General features: G+C 42.8%; 1 protein-coding gene across 1 annotated transcript in view; it reads left to right on the top strand.

Annotated features, from left to right (window-relative positions):
• Positions 1 to 24,750, top strand: part of WIF1 (WNT inhibitory factor 1) — a 41,661-nt gene that overhangs the window by 877 nt on the left and 16,034 nt on the right. Inside the window, exon 2 of the mRNA XM_010708578.3 lies at positions 22,211 to 22,319. Within this exon, the coding sequence (XP_010706880.1) occupies positions 22,211 to 22,319 (109 nt within the window). The remainder of the gene's footprint in view (positions 1 to 22,210; positions 22,320 to 24,750) is intronic.

The raw sequence follows: 24,750 nt of genomic DNA, 5'->3' as shown, positions 1-24,750 counted from the left end.
CCGTTCGCTCACGGTGCGCAGCGAGCCGAGGGTGCCGGTAAGTAGAGGTAACCCTCAATGTGCCGGTTTTCATCGTGAAACTGTGCTTAGAGCCACGCATCTCCGTGCGGATTCTTTTGTTGAAAAAGCGAGGGGTGCGCGATGTGTTTGCATGAGCGCACGCAGGTAGCTGCGCTGCTGGCAGCCTTCGTGTAAAGCTGGAACGTGAGCCTAGGTTAGCATGGGTACAGAAAATCTCAGGGGTAAAATGATTGGTTTTTACAAGGCTGAACACTGCTGTTATATTTTAGTACATACCATGTATTAGAGCTGGGTAAAGATGAAACTGTATCTTCAAACAGTCAGTGACACCTGAGTGTGTGATTCAGCCTATGGCAGCTTCACCCCCATGGCTGTGTTTCTGGCTGTGTGAAAGAACCCCTCCTGGTGATGGATCTGCTTGGCTCTGCCATGCTGTGTGAGGCCCTTGGGGTTTGGCTGTGGGTTCTGGAAGCGCTTCACCCCGTGTTGTAGAAAAGGAGGGGAGCACGGAGTGGCATCACTGAGGCTGAGGGAATTGCTCCAAGTTGTAGGAGCTCCGTCTGGCTCTGCAGAAAGAACGTGGCACTGCCCTCACTGCAAAGGGTTGTGGGCTGAGAGACAGCGCGGAGATGTGTTCTCTTTCTGCAGCCCGTGGGGAGAAACCTCTTTGAGCTGTGGCAAAGCTGATCAACCAGCCCTCCTTCTCTCTGCTGAATTAAGGCAGTGTGGGAACAAAGATAGTTAGCAAGTAAACGTGTACATGGTTAAAGTAACATCACAGACAACTCCATTCCTACAACAGCATGATGTCTTGTGGATATTTATGGGTCTCGGAAGTGTTAAAATTGAGAGACTTTGCATTGCAGAGTTTATAATCCCATTTTTACAAGTCCATTTCTGTGTATACTCACTACAAACTTTGGCAGTCTGGTCCTATGGCAGTGGGTGTTTAAACAACTCTGCAGGTGAAGTGCAGGATTTCAGACTGAGCTACGGAAGGAGCTCCAGCCTGCGAGTGTTTGAGGAGTTGGGTTAGAAAGGATGGACTTCACACCCCAGACAAATCACCTATTTTTGTCAGCACAAACCTGTTGGACTTTGCAGTCTCTTAGAGACATTCAAATACAGTTGTCTGTTCTCCTGCAGTTCTCCTGATCCTCCATGGAAAGCAGATCATCACTGCCCCTATTCTTCCTGAACCTGTACCTGATGAGAAGGGACAATAGAAAACATGAGTGTTTTTGCAGCCCATAGGGCAAAAGCACTCATCAACATACCAGTTCTATGCATCTTAGTTGGAAAGTGCCCACAGCAGTGTTGCAAGTAGAACAGGATAGCAATTCCTTGTGGCAAAAAGAATATAATTTCTCTAGAATTTCCAGTATTTCGTAAAAAGAAGAAATGAGACTGTAGGTGCTAACAGGTTTTATTTCTGCGCTGTTTAGTTTTTAAGTATAAAGGTATTTAGATGTTCCCCAGCATTCAGGAAAGTGCCACCTTACTCTGGTGGAACACTTCTGTCTGGGATCTGGGCAAGGATGGGAGAAAGAGGGCAGGTGAGGTGAGAGGGCAGGAAGGGAAAGAAAAAGCAAAAGCAGAAGTAGTCTTTGACAGAATAAAGACATACAAGGTATCAAAGTACTATGCTGCTTCCTGTAAAGCATACAGCATTACCTGGCATACAGTTGTTTTCTATTCAGTAAAACTGAAACCCTTTCTTCTGAGATTCATGTGTCTTGTGTCCTTCTGACCTCTCAGTGCCATGGGAGATTTGAAGATATCTCTTTAGGACTTCATGGCTTTTGGAGCTGTCAACAGTAGGTCACTCCAAAAGTAATGCCTCCTATTAAATTACAACAAGTACAAAGAGCACAATAACACTATTTGATAGAGCAAATTCTCAGCTTCAGAACATTGTTTTTCAGCATAGTCACCACCATTAGCTGTGCGTTTTTGCCAGAGATGAGCAAGAGCCTGCATGCCGCGCTCATAAAAATCAGCACCAGCAGATGTGCTCCACTGTTGCTGTAATCACTGCTGAAATGCACCACCCACTGCATCACTGTGCTCACATCCACTGCTTGGTCTCCATGAACGTTCAGCAAATGAATGTCAGTGAGTGCCATTTTTTTCTGCACAAAAGAGTTCAGTGACACACCTTTGTTTCATCCACATTTCCATGTCAGACACCACTGTGTCAGAATGCCCCTCTGCTGCCATCTGTCACACAGCAACAACATGTAACAGGATATTGGTGGGAAGGTTCAGCCTCTACTGACATACCACCATCATCCGCCTCTGATGTCATGGGCCAACAGAACAAAATAGGAGGCATTTCTTTCAGAGCAGCCTTTGTATGTGCTACGTCCTCTATTAATAACCAGAGCCCTTTTGGGTCTGCAGACAGCAGGCTTCTAAGTGCATATGGGAATCACAGAATGGCTTCGGTTAGAAGAGACCTTAAAGCCCACCCAGTTCCAACCCCCTGCCATGGTCAGTGTTGCCACCCACCAGCTCAGGCTGCCCAGAGCCCCATCCAACCTGTCCTTGAACACCACCAGGGATGGGGCATCCACAGCTTCTCTGCGCAGCCTATGCCAGCACCTCACTGCCCTCATAGTGATGAAAAAAAAGCAATTATGTCTATGCCATGACCCAGTTCCCAGCCCTGATACCAACAATGCAGGGGCAGGTGGGCAGCAGCCAGCAGTGGCTGCTCCATCTTGTGGTGCTGAGCCCCTCCTGCCTCGTGTCCCTGCCTGCACCTGTGCACAGCGGGTGTAAATGTCCCGTGGGCATTCTGCTCCTGAGGTAAATAGCAATGTAGGTTGGTAAATAATCCAACCCAGAGAGTGAGAGTACTCCTCTGTCTTGCACTGCTGTATATGTCCATATTCCAGTTCAGAAACTTATGCTGAATGTAACGTGTTCAGGGCAGATTCTGTACACTGAAGTGGAAAAACTGTATTATAAAGAGTTAAAGCTGTTTTCATTAGAAAATGTTTATCAAAGTAAATCATCAGTTGCCTTCAGTCCTTAATTCATTAGTCCTAATTAAATATTAGGTGATATTAGGGAGAAATAAGCCAACAATAAACAAAATGTGTCTCCAGATGCTGAATCCCTGCTTTTTCTGGTGAAGTCAAGATAAGTTGCAGGTTATGAGAAGCCAAGAGTACCATAGAATGGGTTCGTTACCTTCTTATGCACTTTATGTTTTCACATGTGAGCTATATGGTGCTGGATGCATGCTTCTTGTGGTGGGGCAGGAGTGGTCCTGCCCTCAGAGAGGAGGTGTGCATGTGTGCCCAAGGGATTGAGTGCCAAAGGAATGCTTTCAGCCTGGGAGCACCTCTGGCCAACAAAGCACAGACATCAAGAGATAAGGGGAACCTGTCCCTGTGGGAAAGGCTGGGTCACTTTTGAGCAAAAAGTTACTGATAGCAATGAGCAAAGTGAAAAGATGCCCACCTCCTAGGGAGAGATGATAGATATCATAGGTATCTCTGAGGAGACCTCACTGTGGTCTTCCAGTACTTGAAGGGCGCATATAAACAGGAGGGGGAACGGCTGTTTACAAGGGTGGATAGTGATAGGACAAGGGGGAATGGTTTTAAACTGAGACAGGGGAGGTTTAGGTTAGGTATTAGGAGGAAGTTTTTCACTCAGAGGGTGGTGACGCACTGGAACAGGTTGCCCAAGGAGGCTGTGGATGCCCCATCCCTGCAGGCACTGAAGGCCAGGCTGGATGTGGCTCTGGGCAGCCTGGTCTGGTGGCTGGTGACCCTGCACATAGCAGGGGGGTTGAAACTCAATGATAATTGTGGTCCTTTTCAACCCAGGGCATTCTATGATTCTATGAGTATATTCTTCAGCATTTCTGTATTTTGAAGTGGAGCTCAGGGAATTTAGGTAATTCCAGCCCTTGAAGGCTAGGGCTGGTCTCAGCAATGTGATCATCAACTCCAAGTAGCTCCATGGCATCTCTGAAATTACCTTATTTTACTGAGTCACAGCCTGACTGTGAAGATCAAATGGAACCCCAATGATGCCAGGAGTTTTGTTTCCCTGTCCTAAGGAAAGCTAATAAACCGCAGATTCTAAGGCAGCAGTGTTACAAAACTTTGCTTCCTTCAAACATTATTATTTGCTTGGTAAATGAGAAGAAAAACAAAGAATGGTGGGTTTCAAAACATACATTTCTTCAAAGTAAGCTTTTTTCAGAGTGACTGCCAAACTTTTCATAAAAATCTTATTCATACCACTGATGATCCAGTGATCCTTTTAGGCTTAGAAAATGAGTAATACTCACAATTCATTTATTTTCCTAATAAAAGTGGGACTGTTCTGGAAATTGGGTCAAGGCAATTGCCTAAACCTGCGCTCCCGGGACTTACAGTAGTACCTTCACTGCGGTTTCATGTCACCAAACAGAGGAAATACTTTGTTTTCTGACCTCTGTACTAAAATTCCAATGTGGAATGTGAAGATGTTTACACACTGTGAGCATGATTTTCAGACAGGGGGCTCACGTATCGAGTGCATTGCTCCAAACCTTTCATATTTAGATTCTGTTCAGCTGTGGTATTTTGCATCTCAGTGTTGTAGACATGCCACCAGGGATCAAAGTAATGCTGTAGAGATCCCACTTCACTTAGCAAAGCAGGCATGTGCCAGCCATCTGTTGTATCTGCTGATAGAAAACAGCAGGAACGTTTCTCAGAGTTTTGCCAAGAAGTAAAAGGGGAATTTATTGCTCAGCAGAGATGAGTTACAAGGCACCTTGTCGTGTAAGTGACATCTGGTTTCCATAGTAATTTACATGCTAGATGTTTAAACTACACAATTATTCTCTTTACGCAGCAGTCTAGTGCTGTGTTAAATAAACCATTCTTCAAGATTTTCATTGTTTGTCCTTTCTATAAATATTCTACTATATTTTTAACAACAACAACAAAAAAGCTTAAGAAATAAATTTTTTTCACTACTTTTACAGTAGTTGTTGCACCGTGCAACATAACAGTTGAAAAGGCACTGGAACTAACAGGACACCCCAAGCTTCAAGGCTATAGTTGTGAAGTGGTTTGCATTTGTCTCCCCACATTGCTAAAAGTTTTTTGGAAATTGTGTTTTCTGATCCACCCAAGGAGTCTTCTCTTACATTCTGCATACTTGTTTTATAGTTTTTAAAGAAACATTTTAGTTTTTAGACTATTTGAACATTTCTCACAAAATGATGCCACAAAGGCAACATCAAGATCAGCTTCCTCATGTTTCTGGCTGATACTGCTCTCTCCTGGGTCATTCATTCATCACAGTCTTATGGAACGAACACAATGTGGAGTGGATATCATCCACAACGTGATAACTAAATTAATTTTTAAAAGGTTGGGTTTTGGGAATTGGATGACCAAAGCTAGTCAGTACCCTGTGGATCAATCCACAGCCATCCACCCTGTGGCTGGAAATATGGAAAAGAGTACAGGAAGAACCTTTAGCGGGGAAACTGGAGGCAGGTTTAGGTGTAGGGTTTTGTAACTGCTGTGCTGTGTCTTGTCTGGGAGGAGATGGACACGGAAACAAGCACCCTGTACAACTTTGTATGTGCTGTGTGAAACACTGCTTTTCTGTTTGCTTTGAATGCAATAATCTGTCTGAAGTCTCTCAAAGGCTTCCCAGCGCCCACTTGAGGTGTCCCAAACGCAGTCTTCTGTTTTACAGATCTCTCCATTCCTCTGACTCTTTTTCTTTCCCTTCTCTGAATCTTCCCTAGTCAGATTTCTGGATCACCTGCGTTTTTTTGAGGAAGGCTTCTCAGGCTTAAATTCAGTATTCATGCCGTGAGCACACTAGACTTGTAAAAGTATAATGTTTACCGTTTTGTTCTCTAGAGCATTCCTAAAAGATGCTTATAGTCCATTTCTCCTTTTGACCATACTGCCAAGGAATCAGCCATAATCATCAGGGCATTCCTTCCTGAATAATACTAGTGGTTGATTCAAAATACCTCATTATGTTTCACATTTTCTTTCCCTCTGTGTGTCACTTCTTGTTTATCAACATTGATTCTCACCTATGATCCTACCAACCTGCCATCGGATATCAAAATAACCTCTTCACAAATGGCTTTAGTTGTGAGCTGCCTAATATTAGGAAACTTTGCCAAGTCATAATAAATCCCCATTCCTACAATTGTTATCAGTATTTTGAACAGTGCAGCTCTCTTGAAAATGCCTTAGTCAACTCTTTTCACTGCAAGTGCTGATGACACACACACCGTTTCTAGAACAGGACAGCTGTCACCAGTTACAAACCCACCGGAGGACCTCCTTATCTCATGACACCTTCTGGGGGCTTTGGTCTGAGACACCGTCAAAAGCACTCCAGAAATTCAACTGGGCAGCACCGACCAAGTCATCTCTATCTGGTGAGCTCTGACAGGTCCCTGAAAATGCTTTGCTGTGTCTTCCCTGGATGTTGCATCTAGCTCTGTGTCTTCTTTCCTTCAGGAGAGATTTCAGACTTAGCTTTCCAAGTCCTCATTGGAGCATCATGCAAAAATTGGCATGATTCCTGCCATGTTCCTCTGATACCAAGGCTGGTTGAGTAAGTTTTATCCCCACAGCTGGGATCTTTGCAGTATAGTATTGAGTACCTCAAAAATCCTTGGGATACACCATCAGGTTCGTGCATTTGGTTATTATTCCCCTCCTTCTCCCTTACCACCAAGAAGCTTCAGCTTGAAACATCTCCTTAAGCTTCATAAAGCAAAGCTCTGATGTAGCAATTTACCACACTTTTCATTCATAAATATATATGCAGAACATTTATTCAGCTTTTTTTTTGTGCTTTCCTGTCTTTTTCTACGTGTTTTCCTTTGCACCTTCTTCATCTGTTAGCCCCATTGACTTGACAGCTGCCTGCTCTGAAGAATTTAATGAAAAATGTACTAATATTTTGACAGCTTTCAAGAAAATCTACCACAAATGATTATTTATCTTATTGCAGCTTTTCATGTTACTTGCCGAGGTTTGTTCTTTCTTTATCTCATTTTTTTTTCATTTTCATCCACTTTCTAAAACATGATATTTTGTTTATTTTTTATTTTGCTGTTAAACCATGTGAATTTTCTGTTTAGTTCTTTGTTTGTTTCCTTTTTAAGGTTCAGGGAACTGTAACTGTTTATTTGTGGCCAAACTCCTTACTGCATCATAATGCAACCCAAACATAGTGGAAAATGCAATCGCCCAAAATGCACAATGAAGAACAACAGCAATGTCAGTTGCACTGAAATTCTTATTCTTTCCATAACAAAACATGCAGTATTCTTTGTAGTGAATGATGTGTATAAAGTTCAGTAGCTGTCTGGGGATATGGGAAGATAGTTTTATTGGTATTTCAGTTGTGTAAATAGTCTTTTTTTTTTTTCTAATTGAAAGGTAGCTGAAGAAACACAAAATCAGTCATATTTTGGAAAAGCTGCTGAGTATGTGGTTAACTTGACATTTTTTCCCTGCTGTTTGCTTGATGGAGACTGACATTTTGAGATCTTGGTTATAATAAACTGTGATTGCAATAAAATGCATGTAATACTGTAATGAAAGACTGGCTCTTCTCATATAAAATATTGTTCAGACCCATGCCCAAAAAGCATCTGGTTTATCTGTAACAATTTGAGCTGAGCCAATTGTGTAGAGCAGTTAAGGGAGTGTGCATGCATTGAGGTCAGAGCATTTTCCCCATAGGTGGCATCCTGGCAGCAGGTCTGTGTGAGCTGGAAGTCCTTTTGGCGTCTGCCTGTGACACTGGCCCTACAGATCTCTAATGAGAGCCATTGGAGTGTAGAAGAACCTGTAGAAGATTAACTTCTTTCTTTACGCTTATGTGAGAAGAAAGAGCTAAAATAGACAAAATCAGACGTGCCTTCAAAATTCTGTCAGGCATCTATTCCTTTGTGCCCCTTTGCTGGACTCCCTCCAGTACATCCATGCCTGTCTTTTACTGGATAGACCAGACCTGGACCCAGTGCTCCAGAAGCATCTCATCAAGACTGAACGGAGGAGAAGAATCACCCCCCAGCTTGCTGGCAGTGTTCTTCCTAATGCAGCCCAGGAGATGTTGGCCTTTTTTGCCACACAGATATGTTGTTGGCTCATGGTCATCTTGGTGTCCATCAGCACCCCATCTCCTTCTACCATCTGCTTTGTAGCTGGGGAGCCCCCAGTGCCTACTGATGCATGGGGTTGTTCCTCCTCTCATGCATTTGTACTTTTCCTGGATGAACTTCAGAAGGTTCTTCCTGTCAGCCCATTTCTGCAGCCTGGTGAGGTCTCTCTGAATGGAACACAATCCTCCAGCGTACCCTCCTGGTTATGTATCCTCTGCAGACTTGCCGAGGACGTACTCTGTCACAATATCCTGGTTATTAATGAAGATGCTAAACAGTGTGAGAACTGGTGTGAAGTACACCACTACTGACTGGTCTCCAGTTGGACTTCCTGCTGTTGATCACAGCCCATTAAAATCCAGGCAAAGAGCAGCCCCCCTCACCATCTACTTAACATCAGTTCCACTTTCTCACTTTTTCTGTGAAGGCTTTGGAAGAAACTGTTTTGAAAACCTTCCTAAAGTCAAGATAAACTCTCCTCTCATTGTTAACACAAAACAAGCTGGGCTCTATCACAAATCCGAGACTGGCTTGTACAATCACAGAAGCAAACCAAAGTCTGACTCAGAAAATTATTATAAATGTAGCAAAGACAGTAATCCTGTTGTATGGTGGGACTGAGAAGTCTTTATAGATCTATGGTACCTGAAATCCACCATAGTATTTGTTCTTTCAGAGTCCATCCATAGGAGACCACTCAGCTGTACAGAAATGCTGAGGAGGAGTTGGCCTGATAAGTCTGTCTGACTTGGAGAAGAGAAACTTGTGGGATAGAAATGCCTTAGTAAAGGCTTACAGAGATTTGAGATGGATTTGTTTCAACCAAACGAGAAAAACCCTGGTTTTTTTTTTCCCCATCTATGTATGAAAGTGTGCTTTGTTTTGTAACCAGCTTCTTTGGCCATACAAGGAGAAGTGGGCAATTACCTTCCAGCCGCTCCAGCACTTGCTGCCATCACTGCCAACTACCTCCATCAATAACTTAGAGACCAAACATTGCTTTCAGAACTGGTCCCACAAATCCTCTGAAGTTACCCTTAGTCTGGATAAACAGCTAGCAAAACCCAATTGATGCTAAGGGAAATAAATATGCCTGACATCAAACCTGGCGATCTCTCAGCTGCAGGTTTTGGCCCAGCACCAGGGCAAACAAATTCCTCAAACAGCAGCTCACTAATGAGAAGACCTGTCACCAGCTCTGGGAGCCCAAGCAGAGATCCCAGTAGCAGAGCAGCAGAGGCAACCCTCGCATTAACGGCTGCTGGGGAGAGGCAGCAGATCTTGGGCCATCCTGGCCATCAGAACCAGTTCAGGGCTTTCAGTGCTGCCATTATGCACGTGGTTTTTTTCCTAAGAGCATGAAGAAGGCATGGTGAGATCACAACCTTTTGATGAGCGGGAGGAGGTCGGCTCTACCAAAATATTATTTACTCACTCTGAACTTGTAAATGTGTGAATATTGATATAGTCAGTGGGAATTTGAGACTAAAAACCACATAGGCAAATAATCACCTCCATTGAGCAGCTTCAGCACAACTACCACCTTCAGTCTGTTCCTTTAAACTTCAGTAAACACTGCTTCCATTTTTCCAGGTTTGAGCCAGTTCTCTTTCTTGCAGAGGTTCTGGAAAATAAATTGAACTGTTGAAACATAGACCGTGGAGAGAGCAGGTTGAACAAAATTTATTTTTTCCATATGAAGTCACACATACACTGAGTAGCTGCCAACAGCTCCATGCCTGAGAGATTCAAGGCAGGGACCTCTGTCTTCAGGGACAACGGACCTCTGGCACCTGTCCCAGAGGAGGGGGAGGCAAAATGCAGATATCTGGGCCTGTAGTCATAAGCAAGAGATGACATGCACAGCCATACTGTGTGCTAGGAAATACTTCACTTAGCTGGACGTATTGATCATTAGCTTGGTTGGTTTTTTAAATTTATTTATTTTGTGTGTTCTTTTTTCTCTTTCCTTTCAAGTTTGCACTGGAAAATCTATTCAGATTGAATTGACCAAATGAGATTTCTGTATTGACAAGGGGGCACAGCTGAAAGTGTATGGCCCAACACATTGCTATGACCCAGTGCACTGCTCCCATAGAGCTGCGATGTGCTGGTAGTGGGTATGGGTGGAGATGCTCAAACTGTCCCTCCTAGGCAGAAACCAGAGGCCCATCAGGAGCCACCACAGCTTTGCTCTTTTACTCAATGTATCAACAGCCTTCTTTTAATGGGACAAAATCTGCACATTACTCTGCCCACTGATAAGAGCTCAGGTTTGGGTCATGCCAATGTGCATATTCTCTTTACTTAAAGGGCCCTTTTAAACTGTGCTGTCAAACATTTGCAGTCAGCTGAACTTTATCATTTGCATAGTCGGTGCCATGCTGCTGCTGTTCCTGTGATTTGCTCATACAGGAATTGAGACCTCACAGTGGAGTTGCAATGCTTAAAACATTTCTAAGTATTTAACTTGCTTATATAAGAGCTTTATTCATCCAAAAGTGAGGTTTTCTCATCCTAAAAAGCATAATTAATTAGTGTAAGTTCATTCAGTTAGGTTAATGGGGAAATATTTAACAAGATGAGGAATCCTAGAGTTTGCTGGCTGAGTGCACAGTTACCTGGAGGCATAGAGCCTGAAGCTCTGCAAGTTCTCATGAAATCTGTTTCCTTACCTCTCCCCATCCCCAGCAGCTCCAAGAGAAATTTCTGTCTCTGATTTTTTAATTGTTCCCTGTTGCTGTCCACAAGGACACAGTAACTGCAGAAAGGTCTTTCTTTCCTTCTTGGCTTAGAGCAGGGATGGGGTATACCCAGTCACAGGCCAGTAGGCCCATGAGCAGTGGGAAGCAGAAAGTGAGTTTTGTGAATGATAGAAAGGGACAACCATTACCCTTCCGTGAAAATGATAGGACACATTCACAGGACATTTTACTTTAAATGCATAAGTACTACTGCGACGATAGTCAAGCAGCAAAGAGGTGTTTAGGTGAAGCTTCTTTCATCTCTGATTACAGACACAAAGATAAGCCAGAAAAATCAAGTAATGGTGTGCCTACATTAGTTCCTATGGTAAAATCCAAGTGACATTTCTGGTAAGCACAAGATGAGCTGCCGACACTCAATGCATAGAAAATATTTGAAGACATTCCTTTGTAAAAGGAAAAAGCCTTGGATTAAAGATAGAAACCACCCACTGAAAACCCAGTTATTGACTAAACATGTCTTTCAGTATAACGTGGAAAATGCGCCTTCTTGTTGAAGTGCATTGTTTGCTAATAGCCTACAAATAAATCAGCCTTTTCCAATAACAGATTTCTACTAATTTAAAAATCTGCCTGTGGAAATGAGGATGGGTATTTCCATATGATGAGTATGGTTTTCTTCCACATACAGTTTCCTAAAAACCTCTCTAACAACTCTTGTGGTCAGCAAGCTGTGGCATTTCCCTTTCTGCCACCTCTAACTCGTAGCCCCTCTGTCAGCTAGGCACAACTGAAAGGTACAGCAACAAGCTCTTAAATTAAGGCAGTTGGCCTTTATGGGCAAACATATTTCCCCCAGACCTCTGTGTATCCTGGACTGTGCAGCTTACAGCTGCACGCCTGGCTGTGTATCAGCATTCTGATGTCCCTGGCTGACAGAATGAGCCACATTTCCAAAGGCTGCCCAGCCTTTGCCGGCAGATCCGCACGAGGGAGCCCCTATGCTGCGCGCACCGCCCAAGGCTCTGTGCAGCATCATCTTCAGCTGAGAGAGGTCACAGCCTGTGCCATCGCAAAAGCCTCTGGTTCAGCACAGCTGGTAGCTGACATACCCTCGTGATCACCTGGTCCAGCGTACTTGTCCGCTCTGTTCTCCAGCGACCCAGTCAGCAAAGTGACATGCTGCGTTCTACCCCGAGTACAGCTCCAAGACCACATTTTGTGAACATCTTTGGAATCCAATGCTGCTGCTCCAAAGAATCCTGTTAATAAGCACTGCCTTAAATTTAGATAAATGTGAGTCAACTCAAACTGTTCCCAGTGTACAACCTCAATGAACAGCAACAAGTTCATGCTTCTGAGGGCAGAATCATATGCATGGATTGTTCATGTTTTCGTCATGCCTCAGTGCTGCTGGGAATGTGCATGTCTTACTTGGGGACATGTTCTGTTGATTTCAGCACTGGATTGGAGAAACCTTCTAGCTCATGGTTCTCAGCTTTGTTTCTCCCCCTTTCTAGGATTATGAAATCTGAGTTTTGATAAGAACATTTGATAAGGGAACACTTTGCCTCCCTTCCAGCATGGTTCCATTGTGGTTTCAGCCATGCCATTCAGCTGACAATTTTTTTTGCCATCCCATCCCATCCCGTCCCATCCATCTTATCACATCCCATCTAATCCCACCCCATCCCATCCCATTCTTCTCATGCCAGCACAGATGTGGCAACTCAGGAAGGGAGTTGGTCTGGCTGAAGACTAACCTTACCAAAAGAAGTGACTGATTGTCACCTTGTCCATCTTGGGCAGCTCAGCCCATGGTCAAATGTGAAGAGGGCATTGCCACAGCAACATAGTACAGATTTGGAGAACAGACCTCACAGCTCAACAGTGTTTGCAGCACATTCTACCCTGGTGTTCCTGAAAGCACTTGGACCACACTCAGCCCAGAGCCTCCCACTTGATTCAGTCAATTAAGGCTGTCTGGGGGGATCTGGAGAGCCTCCAACCGCCTCTGACTCTGGCAGAAGTGATGGACTGTCAGCATATCAGGGACTTACTGAGTGACAAAAAGGATAGTTTGCCTCAGCCTGCAGCGGCAGACCAGATTCACCATAGCTGTGTGCCAAGGAATGAGCTGCAGCTCTCAATCTCAAGGAAACTCTTTATTCCCAGATGCAGGGAGTTACCTCAAAGCAAAGTACAGATTTCTGCTGTCACTGGATTCCCTTTGGTTTTTCAGCTGAACTGTCCCAATAGCTTTTTCTCTAACAAAAAACAGGGCTGGGGCCTCTGCAAAGCATTCTTCCAGTGAGCTCCCATTTGCTGGCCCGCGCTGTCAGGATTTATGCTGCTTTTATAGGTCACATCATTCAGAGCTAAAACACCCAGTAGGATGTTGCTTTCACAAAATGAACTTCATGTGCTTTGGAGTAGGGTTTGTTCCTGCAAGTTTATGTGAAGGGTTTGTCCAGGAGCTCTACTTCATCCCGACTGATATCACTTCTCCCAGTTTTTTGTCATGTTCCTCAAGTGAAGGACTGCCCTGATCATGGCAGCCCTGCTTTCGGCCGGGAGCTGTACAGACACAGACTCTGCCTATGCAATAGTTGTAAAGACAGAAAAAGTTGTGTGCAGAAACTGTTCAGCTCCTGACCAGAAACTGGGGTAAGGCAATACTTCCCTGCCTTATGGTGAAGGTAAGCTCATCTTGATGAACTTCAAGTGTGATTATAGAGGCTATAACTATATGAGGGCCTGTGTGGTAACTGGAAATATTACACTAATATATGTCCACAGACTGAGGTCTTATCTCAATAAGCAAATCACTGTCATCTCAGGTACGCAGCAAATGGATGTCAGGGGAAAATTCTTCACAGAGAGTGGTGAGGTGCTGGCACAGACTGCTCAGTGAGGTTGTGGATGCTCCATCCTTGGAGATATTCAAGACCAGGTTGGATGGGGCCCTGGGCAGCCTGGTCTGGTAGCAGATCTGGAGGTTGGTGGCCCTACCTGCAGCAGGGGGTTGGAGTTTGATGATCCCTGGGGTCCTTTCCAACCCAAGCCATTCTGTGATTCTATGAAACACACATGGGATTTCATTTGTTTGTTTTTCATATATTGATCATTTAAATAATTAATTTAGTTCTTTCATGGTAGTACCTAGAATTTCCTTTGGTGAATGGCAGCTTATAGAATAAGAGCAAAATGAATATTCACAAAGAGGCATTTAAAACCCATGCCGAAGACATTAAAAGAGGAGTGTCAGGGAAGTATTTCTAACAACCTGTCTGAAAAGAAATGTTTTTTTAAAAAACACATTCACTCTAACTTATACGCACTAGCTTGGAATACAAGCGAAGGCCATTATCTACTGAGCAGTCAACGAAGAAAGCCTCATTTCCAGAGGTGCTGCAAGCTTTGTTTCTCTGAGACTCACGAAAGTGGAAGCATCACCCCTGAAACCTTGGAAGGACTCCAGTCTGACAGAAGCTGCTGTGAGATTTCATAATTTTCAAGACAGATCATTGCTTATGTTTTGGAAAGAGATACTTATGATACAGGAATGCCAGTTAAAGCCAAGACTGAAACACATGGACTCAATAAAGGTCCAATTACGTGACCTTTGCTGTTTGCCACGCTTTTAACTTGTGTACGTTATTGATTACACTTTCATGAGATCATAATCAGAAGATTGTTCTTTGGTAATGGTGTGCTAGAGGAGCTTTATCCTCCACTTCAAAGCTGTCCTGGGAGGCTTAAGAACAAAGGGTTGGGAGTTTGAAGCCTGGCCAGAATGAATCTGTGAGCATTATCCATGTTTACCACTGTGCAAGGGGCGGATTAGCCTATTCTCTGACTGTGAACTTTCTCTCATCACATCGGGTGAGCCACCATTTCTTAAGGTTTACATTTGTGCTTTTAGAAAAGATTCTGTTTAATTAAATGTAGCGTTTGCTCAGATCTCCATCAAAACTAGTCTAAATTGTTACTTGTTAGTGCAATCATTTCCCTAATTGTACAGGTTTTATTGAAATTATTTTACATTATCTGAAAGGAATGAGGCTAATTTATTAGTTACAAATAAATCTATCTAGAGCTTGAAACTGCAAACCGTCTGTAATCTATGTAGAAATGCAGCCCCAGGACCAGCCAGCCCAGGTTCTCATTTCTCTTTCAAGCTGTGGGGGGAAGAAAATAACCTCACAGTTTATTCTCAGTGTAGATAGTACTGTGCAGATGTGTCACAGGTTTAAACAGCTGACTTGTACAGATAGCATGTACATATATATATATATATATATATATATGCTTCACTCTTTTTTCCTCAAAGGAGCAGCAATAATTTCCTAATTTCCCCCTTTTTCATTAGCACAGGAAACTGGCATTTTGAATATCTCTGGTCATAAAATCCCTTCTGGGTACAGCACTGATCTTTTGCCTGGTGACTAAAGAGTAAATTAGCCCTTGTTATGCCAAAGGAAGAAATAACTTTTCATCAAAAGAATTATTACTAATTCTTTGGATTCTGGAGCAATATGCATCCTCAAATATTTGAAGGCGATGTAGGGTTATGCATCTTCTGTTTTTTAAATCTGAGCTCTAATTACTAATTGTTCTTTCTGTGCGCTGCTTGCTTCTCTCCCCCAGTGAAGAGAGATTTTATTTTCATCCATAAGATATGGTAGGAAACAATTTGAAGGGCATATGTATGCAGTCCAGCCTGGTTCATGCTAATCATTCCTTGCTAAAGACTTTCAAGATGTAGTTAGCTGTACATATTTATCAAAACCACAATGTCTTTGTCTCTTTTAATTGTTCAGAAAGTAAGCAGTGAAGCAGGAATAAAATGTGTTACAGGAAACCTGTTAAAAGAGAAAACCAAACATGTTCTCATTTGCTTCTGAGAAAGCAAGATGGAGGAGGAGTAAGGAAGGCCTGATCTTCCCGCACTGAATAGCTATCAGTGTAATGTGACTTTGTTTTTTAAGAACTGCATTCTACATGCCTTTGTAGCAGCTTACTCATACTTAACCTGGGAATTGCTTGGAAATGAATCTGTTTTTCCTTGTGCTGCTTTCTGAGATGCCAGCCCTAGGGAGCATGACCCTGCACTCCGAGCCTCAGCCCCTTACTGATCCAGCATCAGTGGGTTGGCTCCCACCTGCACCAACGCTGTATTTCATTAGCAGACTAGCAATGGATTAACAGACAGAAATACGATTTGAGTGTTGGGTGGTCCTGGAGTTGGACTCAGTGATCCTTGTGGGGCCCTTTAACTCAGGATATCCTATTCTATGATTCTGTGACGGGAGTAATTGGCATTTCTTTGGCAACGTGTCTCAGGCAGCCTGCTTTTGCTGCATGTGAAGATGAGTTTCAAAGTTAATGACTTCCTGAGCTATTTGGGTTTTTGTTTTTCACTGGTGTCCCTCTAGAGCCCCACCCTTTCTGCCAAGTCAAATTCCAGTCTCAGGTGGGTTTTCAATGAGTTCTTCACATGCTACAGAGCTCAGAGTGTAACAAGAAGAAGTATAAGCTCAAAATGACCAAGTACTCTCTTGTTTTCTATATCATCCAAAGACTAGACAACTGCCGGAAGCCTAATTGCTAAACATAATCTCAATCTGTTACTTTGTGGCCTCACTTCATATTACTTCTCTTTGAAGAAATTCTTGCCTCATTTTTTGGAGGGCTGGCTAATATGTTCTGCAAAGATTTCTGTCAATCTCTTTTGTACAGAGTATTCTTGAAACCCCATGATATCATCTTCCAAACTTTGGAGCTCCTTTTGGTAATGATCAGGTAACATTTATTTTCCAGCTTTCTAAATCATTCTATTGAAGGGTCTGATCTGCCATCCACAGTGATGTGCCATCAAAGACATTAAGCACCAGTTAAATATTTCACAGACAAAATCGGAGAGGTTTTAGAATCATAGTATAATAGAGGTTGGAAAAGACCTCTAAGATCATCTAGCCTAACAGTCTACTTACCACCAATATTGACCACTAAACCATGTCCCTAAGTACTGCATCTGCCCTTTCCTTAAACACCTTCAGGGATGGTGACTCCACCAGTTTTGTACCATTCTTCTTATGACATATAAAACCATTACAACCACAAGTGATTGTTGTTGCAAGTTGTATGTAGGGGTTCACTCCATTGTTAAAAAAGTCTTTGTCCTCATGCACGGACTTTCCTCAGTCCTCCAGTTTTCTTAACATGAATAAAGACAGTGTAAGAGACTCTGCAGAGCTGTGCATTTCAGTACATCAGTGTGTAATTAACACTGTAACATGCTGTACTTTTCTTCGAGATATTTCATTGAATTCTAATTTGGGTACTTCTTTAGAAAAACAAAACCATCTCTATTTTTCCTTTTTTTTGTATGTGTATCTCTCTTTTCGTTAATCCTACTGCTTCAGTTCCACCTTCCAGGAGGGGACAATGCAGCAGGTAAGTCAAGCTGCCTCCTCTGGCAGAAAAACAAAACCTTGTAGGCAGACAGTTTATTTGCTGTCTAAGGAGGATCATTACGTTGTTCATTACAGCAGTGTCTAGACTGCACTGCAATAACAAAATGTGCTGCTGACATATTCATAACTGTGGCCAAACTCCTTCAATAGCCCCATATGCACACTACAGCTAGAGCCTCTCCTCGGCTGAAATTCATCTCATTTGCTTCGTGTTTCATCTTGGAACACAGAAGATGCACTTCTCTGATCTAATGCAGTTACCATCTTGGAGATGCAGTGGTCCATGCTGTAAACACCTAGCAAACATATACATTGCCTCACTTTGCTATTTTATGTATGGCATACGCAGCTGTGAGCATCTGCTATGTATAATGCATGCTAGAATCTTCTAAGATGTGCATAGCCAGAAATATCTATGGATCTGGGATAAGAAGGAACTTCTTTTGATGAGTTTCTTCTCTTAAATGAAGAAAATAGGCATTAGGGTATGTTTGCAATTTAATTGACAGCAGAATGGAATGCCAGCAACAACCTCTTTAAAGTAATGAGAAGGAAATATGGTTCATTTCTTATTTCTTCTTGAAAAGCTAACACACCTTTTATTTTCTTTGTTTGAAAGGCTGCAGATTTCATTAGGTTCTTGAGCTGAGACATACAGCAGTTTAAGCTACTCTGCTTCACTTTAATGTATAACCATTACTTCTAATCCTCCAACTTTCATGTAAAATGAAGAAAACATATAGCACATTCCTGCAAATGCTTTGATTAAATATGAAACAAAAACAAAGTAGGCACAACATGGCATTTAAGTGATGAGAAAATTATAATGCAGTAGATCTTGCCCTGAAGAAATGATTTCTGTAGGAATTTTAAGTGTAAAACCAAAGTGCCGACAGATGTTCACTACAGTACTTGTTAGAGGGCTTCATTATTTTTATTACCTTTTAGATTCCTCTGATTTAAAGAAAGCGTCCACTGAAAGTCCATAAAAGTTAATCCTGACTTTGGAATTACTTGCCTAAAATGAAATTTCCTCCCTTTGCTGAAGGTTTTGCCCACATGGGGAGTGGTTGTGGGGTGGTCGTGTGGGGTTCCTGCTTCTGGAGGCACCAAGTCACCAGACGGCGCACTTAGGGTCTGCAGTGCATCTGCCTCCCTTTCTAAGGCTCCCATACAAAGTGTTCACACATAGGGAAGAAGTATTCTTCCTTGGGTGCGTGCTGAAGTCAAGCCAAAACCAAAATCTCTTCCACTCGTGTCAAAGATCAACCCTTTATTGGAAACCCAGTTTTCTCTATCACCTCTTTTAACCATTTCTTTATGATTTAGCCTCAGTACCAGATTTTGTCCCTCAAATGCCAGACAGTACATAGACTGGCTTCAGACACAAAGTCACGAGAATGTTTCTATGAAGGAAAACGGATTCTAGATTGTGGTTCTTTTCCCATTATCTCTCAGCAATATCCAAAGGAGTTTTGTTTGCACTACCAGGTCACTCACAATGACTGCTAACAGTATGAATTGTGGTAGTCACTATACAGTACCCAAATGTCCAGATTTTAATTGCACAGACCTATCTCTTCAATTAAACATCATGATTAAATTTCATGCTAGGCTGAAGCATGGTAAATATTTACTGAGGATGTGTTGTTTGCTTTTCAGTCATGCTGATTAATGCAGGTTAATTGGCAATCAACTCAAATTACACCAGGACAATACTGGAGACTGGATATGGAGATTGTGTCAAGACAGATTGCTTCAAAACTGGTAGGATTTATGGCAGACAAACCTCGGATTGACAGGTTTGAGGAGCTGAACTACTCTCCTTCATTGTGCTGTCACTCTAGACTGATTTTGTGTAGTACTTTTTAGCTTAAAATTTGACCAAATTAGTCTAGCAAATGTGATTTGCAAATGCACTCTGTAGCACATGGTTTCATAACTTCATAATCATGCTAGCTGGGTCTACTTGCAGTATTCCAATTTTTTTGATAACACCATGTCAAGAAGGTCAGACTTTTTAAACTAAGCAGATGCACAGAAAGGGTGAGAGCAGGTATGTTTCCCTAATTCAGATTGGTTTTCCTACTGAGATGCCTTTTGCTTGTGCAACATCTCTTCCCATCTTTTTAATGTGTGAGCAGGATTTACCTCCTGCCTTGGGCGTTAATCTCTGCTGCACCTCTGTCCTGGTTAAAGGAATTCCTTCCTTGAAAGGCAGTAATGGTTGTGACTCATGGCACAATTGGTTGTCTTTTCCACTCCTAACTTTCTTTTTGTCTTTGTCCTTAGGCATCATTTAATTACAGAAAATAAAATTCCAGTCCATTCTCTACACATCAGGGCTTTGGCTCACAAATTGACCTGCTACAGCAGCCTGGCTAGAATGGAAATATGGGAACAGAGCTATTTGGTTTAGTTACCAGTTGTTGTTTACTAAAATAGTAAGAACATAATGTTTTAATATCCCAGCCCATTATGACCTGGTTTAGATACAACCAAACATCAAAGCTAACCAATGAGAAACAGACATTGCAGCATTGACTCAGTCACTGTAATATTCTATAGATGTGTGGAGACATATAATTATTTTTCTGAACCAAAGTTTTATTTGAAAACAAAAATGTTCACAATCTAAGACTTTATGGCTTGTTTTCATATTTTGGCATGGTGTATTGTAATGGAAAAAAATTCTTTAATTAAAAACAGCCTTTTGAATGACTTCAATTTTCATCTCCTATTTTACTACTTCTCTCTATATCCCGTCTCCCTCCCACATATGCTTCATGTGTTTAAGCCACCCTCAACAACTTCCACGGCTTCCTTCCCTGCTGTTGTTTGGTGAAGCCTCCTCTGAGGCTTCCATGCCTACATAATAACCTTTGGGCAGAGCACAGCCCCCACAGACTGGGGTCACTTTGCTGTCTCCACAGAGTAAGTGGATGTGCTGCCAGGCCTGAAGAGGAATTCCACAACAACCTTTCTATCCATTTTTGGAAAACTTTGCTGATGGCACCAGGATTTATAGGGCTCTGGTCTCTCACGTGCTGTTAGAGCTTCTGCTCAAGTTAGTACTGAATCACAGAAAGGCTGAGGCTGATCTGAAATGAGATCTTGAGATCAAGCAGCCTGTCCTCCTGCTCAAGCCACCTAGAGCAGGATGCCCAGGACCATATCAGTTGGGTTTCAGATATCTCCACAGTGAGTCTCTACAGCCTGTCTGAGAAACACATGACAGTGTTCAATCACCTTAAGGTAACACAAAGTGTTTCCTGATGTTCAGAGGAGCCCATTGCCTCCTGTCCCACCACTGAGCACCACTGAGAACAACCTGCTTCCATCTGTACTGCTATGGATGGATAAGATTCACCTGATCTTTCTCTTCCATAGGCTGAATGGTCCCAGATCTCTCAGGCTCTTCCATACATCAGGTGCTCCAGACCCTTAATCATCTTTGTGGCTGTTCGCTGGTCTCATGACAGTAAGACAGGAAAACTGGTTATGAGAGAAAAATGACAATCTTCTAGCTAAGGACATTGACTGCCACAGACATGAACTAATTGCCATTTATTAGCTCAAAGTTCTCGTAAAACTTTAGCTTTAATCTCTCTTCACAATTGTAGCTAAAAATCAGGCTTAACAATACCATATGTTGTCAATGAGTTGCTGTATGAAAATATATTTTTACCTCTGCCCATTCTAAGGCTTCAACTGCTTTTCTGAGAGCAGCAGATAAAATTACCTGTAATCCTTTCCATGTTTCAGGGTAAATGAGAAACCAGACTTTAGGGAAATGGCTCATTTCCTCTTGCTCAGTGCACCTGCAGCTGTACCTTAGGAGTGCCTGTGTCCATTAACAGCAGTGGCTTGCTGAGGTGCATGTATCTCAGGTGTACATGGTGTGTGCATCTATGTATGCTGCAGGTGCATAGCATTAGACAAGAGGATTCCCACTTTGCATCAAATATGAAGAAATGCTGAGCAGGTGACTCAACAGAGAGGCTGAGCTCCTATGGAAGGAAGTAGCAAGAGCTACAATTTGTTCAATTGCACAGGTGTGTATAGGCATTAATATGAAGATGGTGGGAAGTAGCTTTCAATCATGCCAACACCTTTTGGGGATAGCCAAAAGAAATCACGTATGTCAGGTTTAATATTGAGTGATACACAGCCTGCTCTGTGGGAGAGCTCTCAGCTCCACCCCTGGAACAACTCGAAGAGCTGAGACTGAACCAAGCAGTGTTGTAGCTGTAAGCAATGTATGTGTCCCAGCGCGGCACTCCTGAACATTGCATTCATCGCTCAGCACCGACTGTTCCCCCAGGGCAATGCACTGTGCTGTGCAGATCCTCAAAAGGCAAGTTTGGATATTCTCACACCACAGTTGCATCATGCTTGTGGACATGTCCTTTAAAGTGTGTTCATGGTGCAGGCAAATTTTCCAGGCTCACCAGTCAGTTCTGCCCAGAAAAGCAACTATAATAATTAGTCCACTGTTCATAATTTTTTTTCATGGTCAGATAAAAAGTGCAGGCTGTAAAAAACATATTCTCTATATAACCTCAGTTCACTGTATGCATGGTTTTTTTTCTTCCAATTATACAAGTATGATGTTTACTGTATGGTCACCTGCAATTCCTGAAATAAGAAGAAATTATCCCTAAATTATGTTTAGGTAAGTAAGTGATCAGGGAAGTAATGGAAATAAATCCAGTGAACGGCATAATAAAAAGCAGTAATTTTTTGCTGTAGCTGATACTGAATAGTTTGCTTACATTGCAATTGCTTACATGAATGCAGTTAAAATACATAGCAATTTCTGATGTATTTTGTCATAGGCTGAGTACTTCTACGAATTCCTGTCCTTGCGCTCTTTGGATAAAGGCATCATGGCTGATCCAACTGTAAATATACCTCTGCTTGGAATGGTTCCTCATAAACCATCAGGTTTGTGCTGTTAATGTTAAATTGAGTTTCTTTACAAAACATCCCACATCCAGCAAAGTCTATATGTCTTGAACTGCAGTTTTGAACCTTATCACTAAAGAAATGCTTGCATGGCACTTAACAGTGAATGGTTTGTGAGTGCCTTGCCTGACAAGAGCAGTGTGTTTTGTCTGAGCCAAGTCACATGAAGCTTTTATCTGTAGAGAAATCAGCAGAAAATTGTGCAGAATTGTTGCATAACATTCATGTACATAAAATTGTATTATTGGTTAAGTTGTGCAACTATTGGAGAACAAAATCTTTGACTGCCGTAAGGAATAGTTATCCAATTATTCTGTTTCTCAGAGAATTCAGTTTGCAGGAATTTTACTTTAAGTTGGCATCAGCTGCTGTTCTCAGGCATTCAGGCTCAAAAACACAAGCTCTGGTTTAGGATTTTATCATTTACTTTTTTCCCCTGGCTGTGCACTCTCAGCTATCCACTGCAGCTTACAGCTCTACAGCAGAGGCTGATCAACCCTTCTTTCCTCTCCTCTCCTCTCCTCTCCTCTCCTCTCCTCTCCTCTCCCCTCTTTTTCCCTCTTGTATTTAATAACAAATCAACAGTAGCAAGGCATTTATTGCAAACCTGCCTCAGCCCAAGAGAATACAGTAAAGACAACTGAAGAAATATAACAGAGGGAAGAGCACTGCATTAGACTTGGGGTTGGGAAGCAAGATGAGGGGTTAAAATAGATAGATATTTTACTGAGAGGTAGTTGAACCAAGTGTTCCTGTCAATATCAGTGGGCTCTCAAAGTTTCTTTTGGATATTTTCCTACCATCAGTGAAGATGGCTTTAGTGCTTTAGGCACTATCTAGTCTGTGTTTTGTTATATGTCTAATAGAGCTATAAGCAGATTTTTTGAAGATCAAAAAGAAAGCAAGTGTATGTGATAGTTCTGTTTACCCTCATCCCTGACTAGCTTCTGCTCGGAGGCTTCCTGATGTCTTTTTGAAACTCACACATGGGTTACAGATCTCTCTTAGCGGTACTTGTATAGGCTCTTATTTGAGTCCCTACAGACCTCTCACAACTCCAGTCCCTTTGGCAAGAAGTTCATTGCCTCCCACTGTGTGAAGATCCCCTTCTTGTTTTGAGTTTGGCTGTGACAGCTTCATTTAATGGCCTACCTCCAGCTACAGGAGGCATTGCGATTGCAAATGCTCATCCTGCTGGGGGGACTTCAGTCACCCAGACATCTGCTGGAAAAGTAGCATGGCAAACTGTAGGCAATCCAAGAGGCTCCTGGAATGCACTGGGGATAATTTCTATAATTTATAATTTCTATATAATTCTATGATTCTGTGATTCTCTGATTTCTTGAGTCAAGCAATAGATCACCCCCACTGAGGAGGATGCAATACTGTTGCTCACCAAATGAACTAATTGGTGACATTGGGATGGGAAGCTACCTGGGCTGTGGTGACCATGCTATGGTTGAGTTCATGCTCTGGAAGATATGAGACAGGCAAAGAGTAAAATTAGGATGCTAAATTTTAGGAAAGCTGACTTTCAGCTCTTCAGGGAGTTTGTAAGCAGAGCATCCTGGAAAGCTGTCCTCATGAGTAAGGGTGCAGAGCAGAGCTGGCAGATCTTTAAGGAAGATGTGTGGTGCAGTTGGCACACCTGAGGAATGAGATGCCATCCTGAGGGACCTAGACAGGCTTGAGCAATGGGCCCAGGTGAGCCTCATAAGGTTCAACAAATCCAAATGCAAGGTCTTGCACCTGGGTCAAGATAAGCCCCACTAGCAATACAAACTGGGGGATGAAAGGATTGAGTGCAGCCCTGCCAAAAGAGACCTGGGGGTACTGGTGGATGGCAAGCTGGACAGGAGATAGCAATGTGCCCTCACAGCCCAGAAAGCCAACTGTATCCTAGGCTGCATCAAAAGAAGCGTGGCCAGCAGGTCAAGGGAGATGATCCTGCCCCTCTGGAGCGTGTCTGGAGTACTACAGGTATGGAGTCCTCAGTGCAGGAGGGATGTAGACCTGTTAGAATGCATCCAGAGGAGGACCACAAAAATGATCCAAGGGATGGAGCGCCTCTCCTATGAGGACAGGCTGAGAGAGCTGGGGCTGTTCAGCCTGGAGAAGAGAAGTCTCTGTGGTAGCATCTTTTCAGTATCTAAGGGGAGCTACAGGAAAGAAGGGGAAAGATTCTTCAGCAGAGTCTGTGGTGACAGAACAAGGGGAAATGGTTTCAATCTTAGATTTAGATTGGATATAAGAAAAAGGTCTTTTACAGTGAGAGTGGTGAGGCACCGGAGCAGATTGCCCAGAGATGTGGTGGATGCCCCGTCCCTGGTAACTTTCAGGGTGAGGTTGGATCAGGCCTTGGGCAACCTGATCTAGCTGTGCATGTCCCTGTCCGTTGCAGGGGAGCTGG

This window comes from Meleagris gallopavo, chromosome 1, assembly GCF_000146605.3.
Source record: "Meleagris gallopavo isolate NT-WF06-2002-E0010 breed Aviagen turkey brand Nicholas breeding stock chromosome 1, Turkey_5.1, whole genome shotgun sequence".
Lineage (NCBI taxonomy): Eukaryota > Metazoa > Chordata > Aves > Galliformes > Phasianidae > Meleagris > Meleagris gallopavo.
The sequence above is the reverse complement of the archived record's forward strand: the minus strand, read 5'-3'. Positions and strand labels throughout refer to the sequence as shown.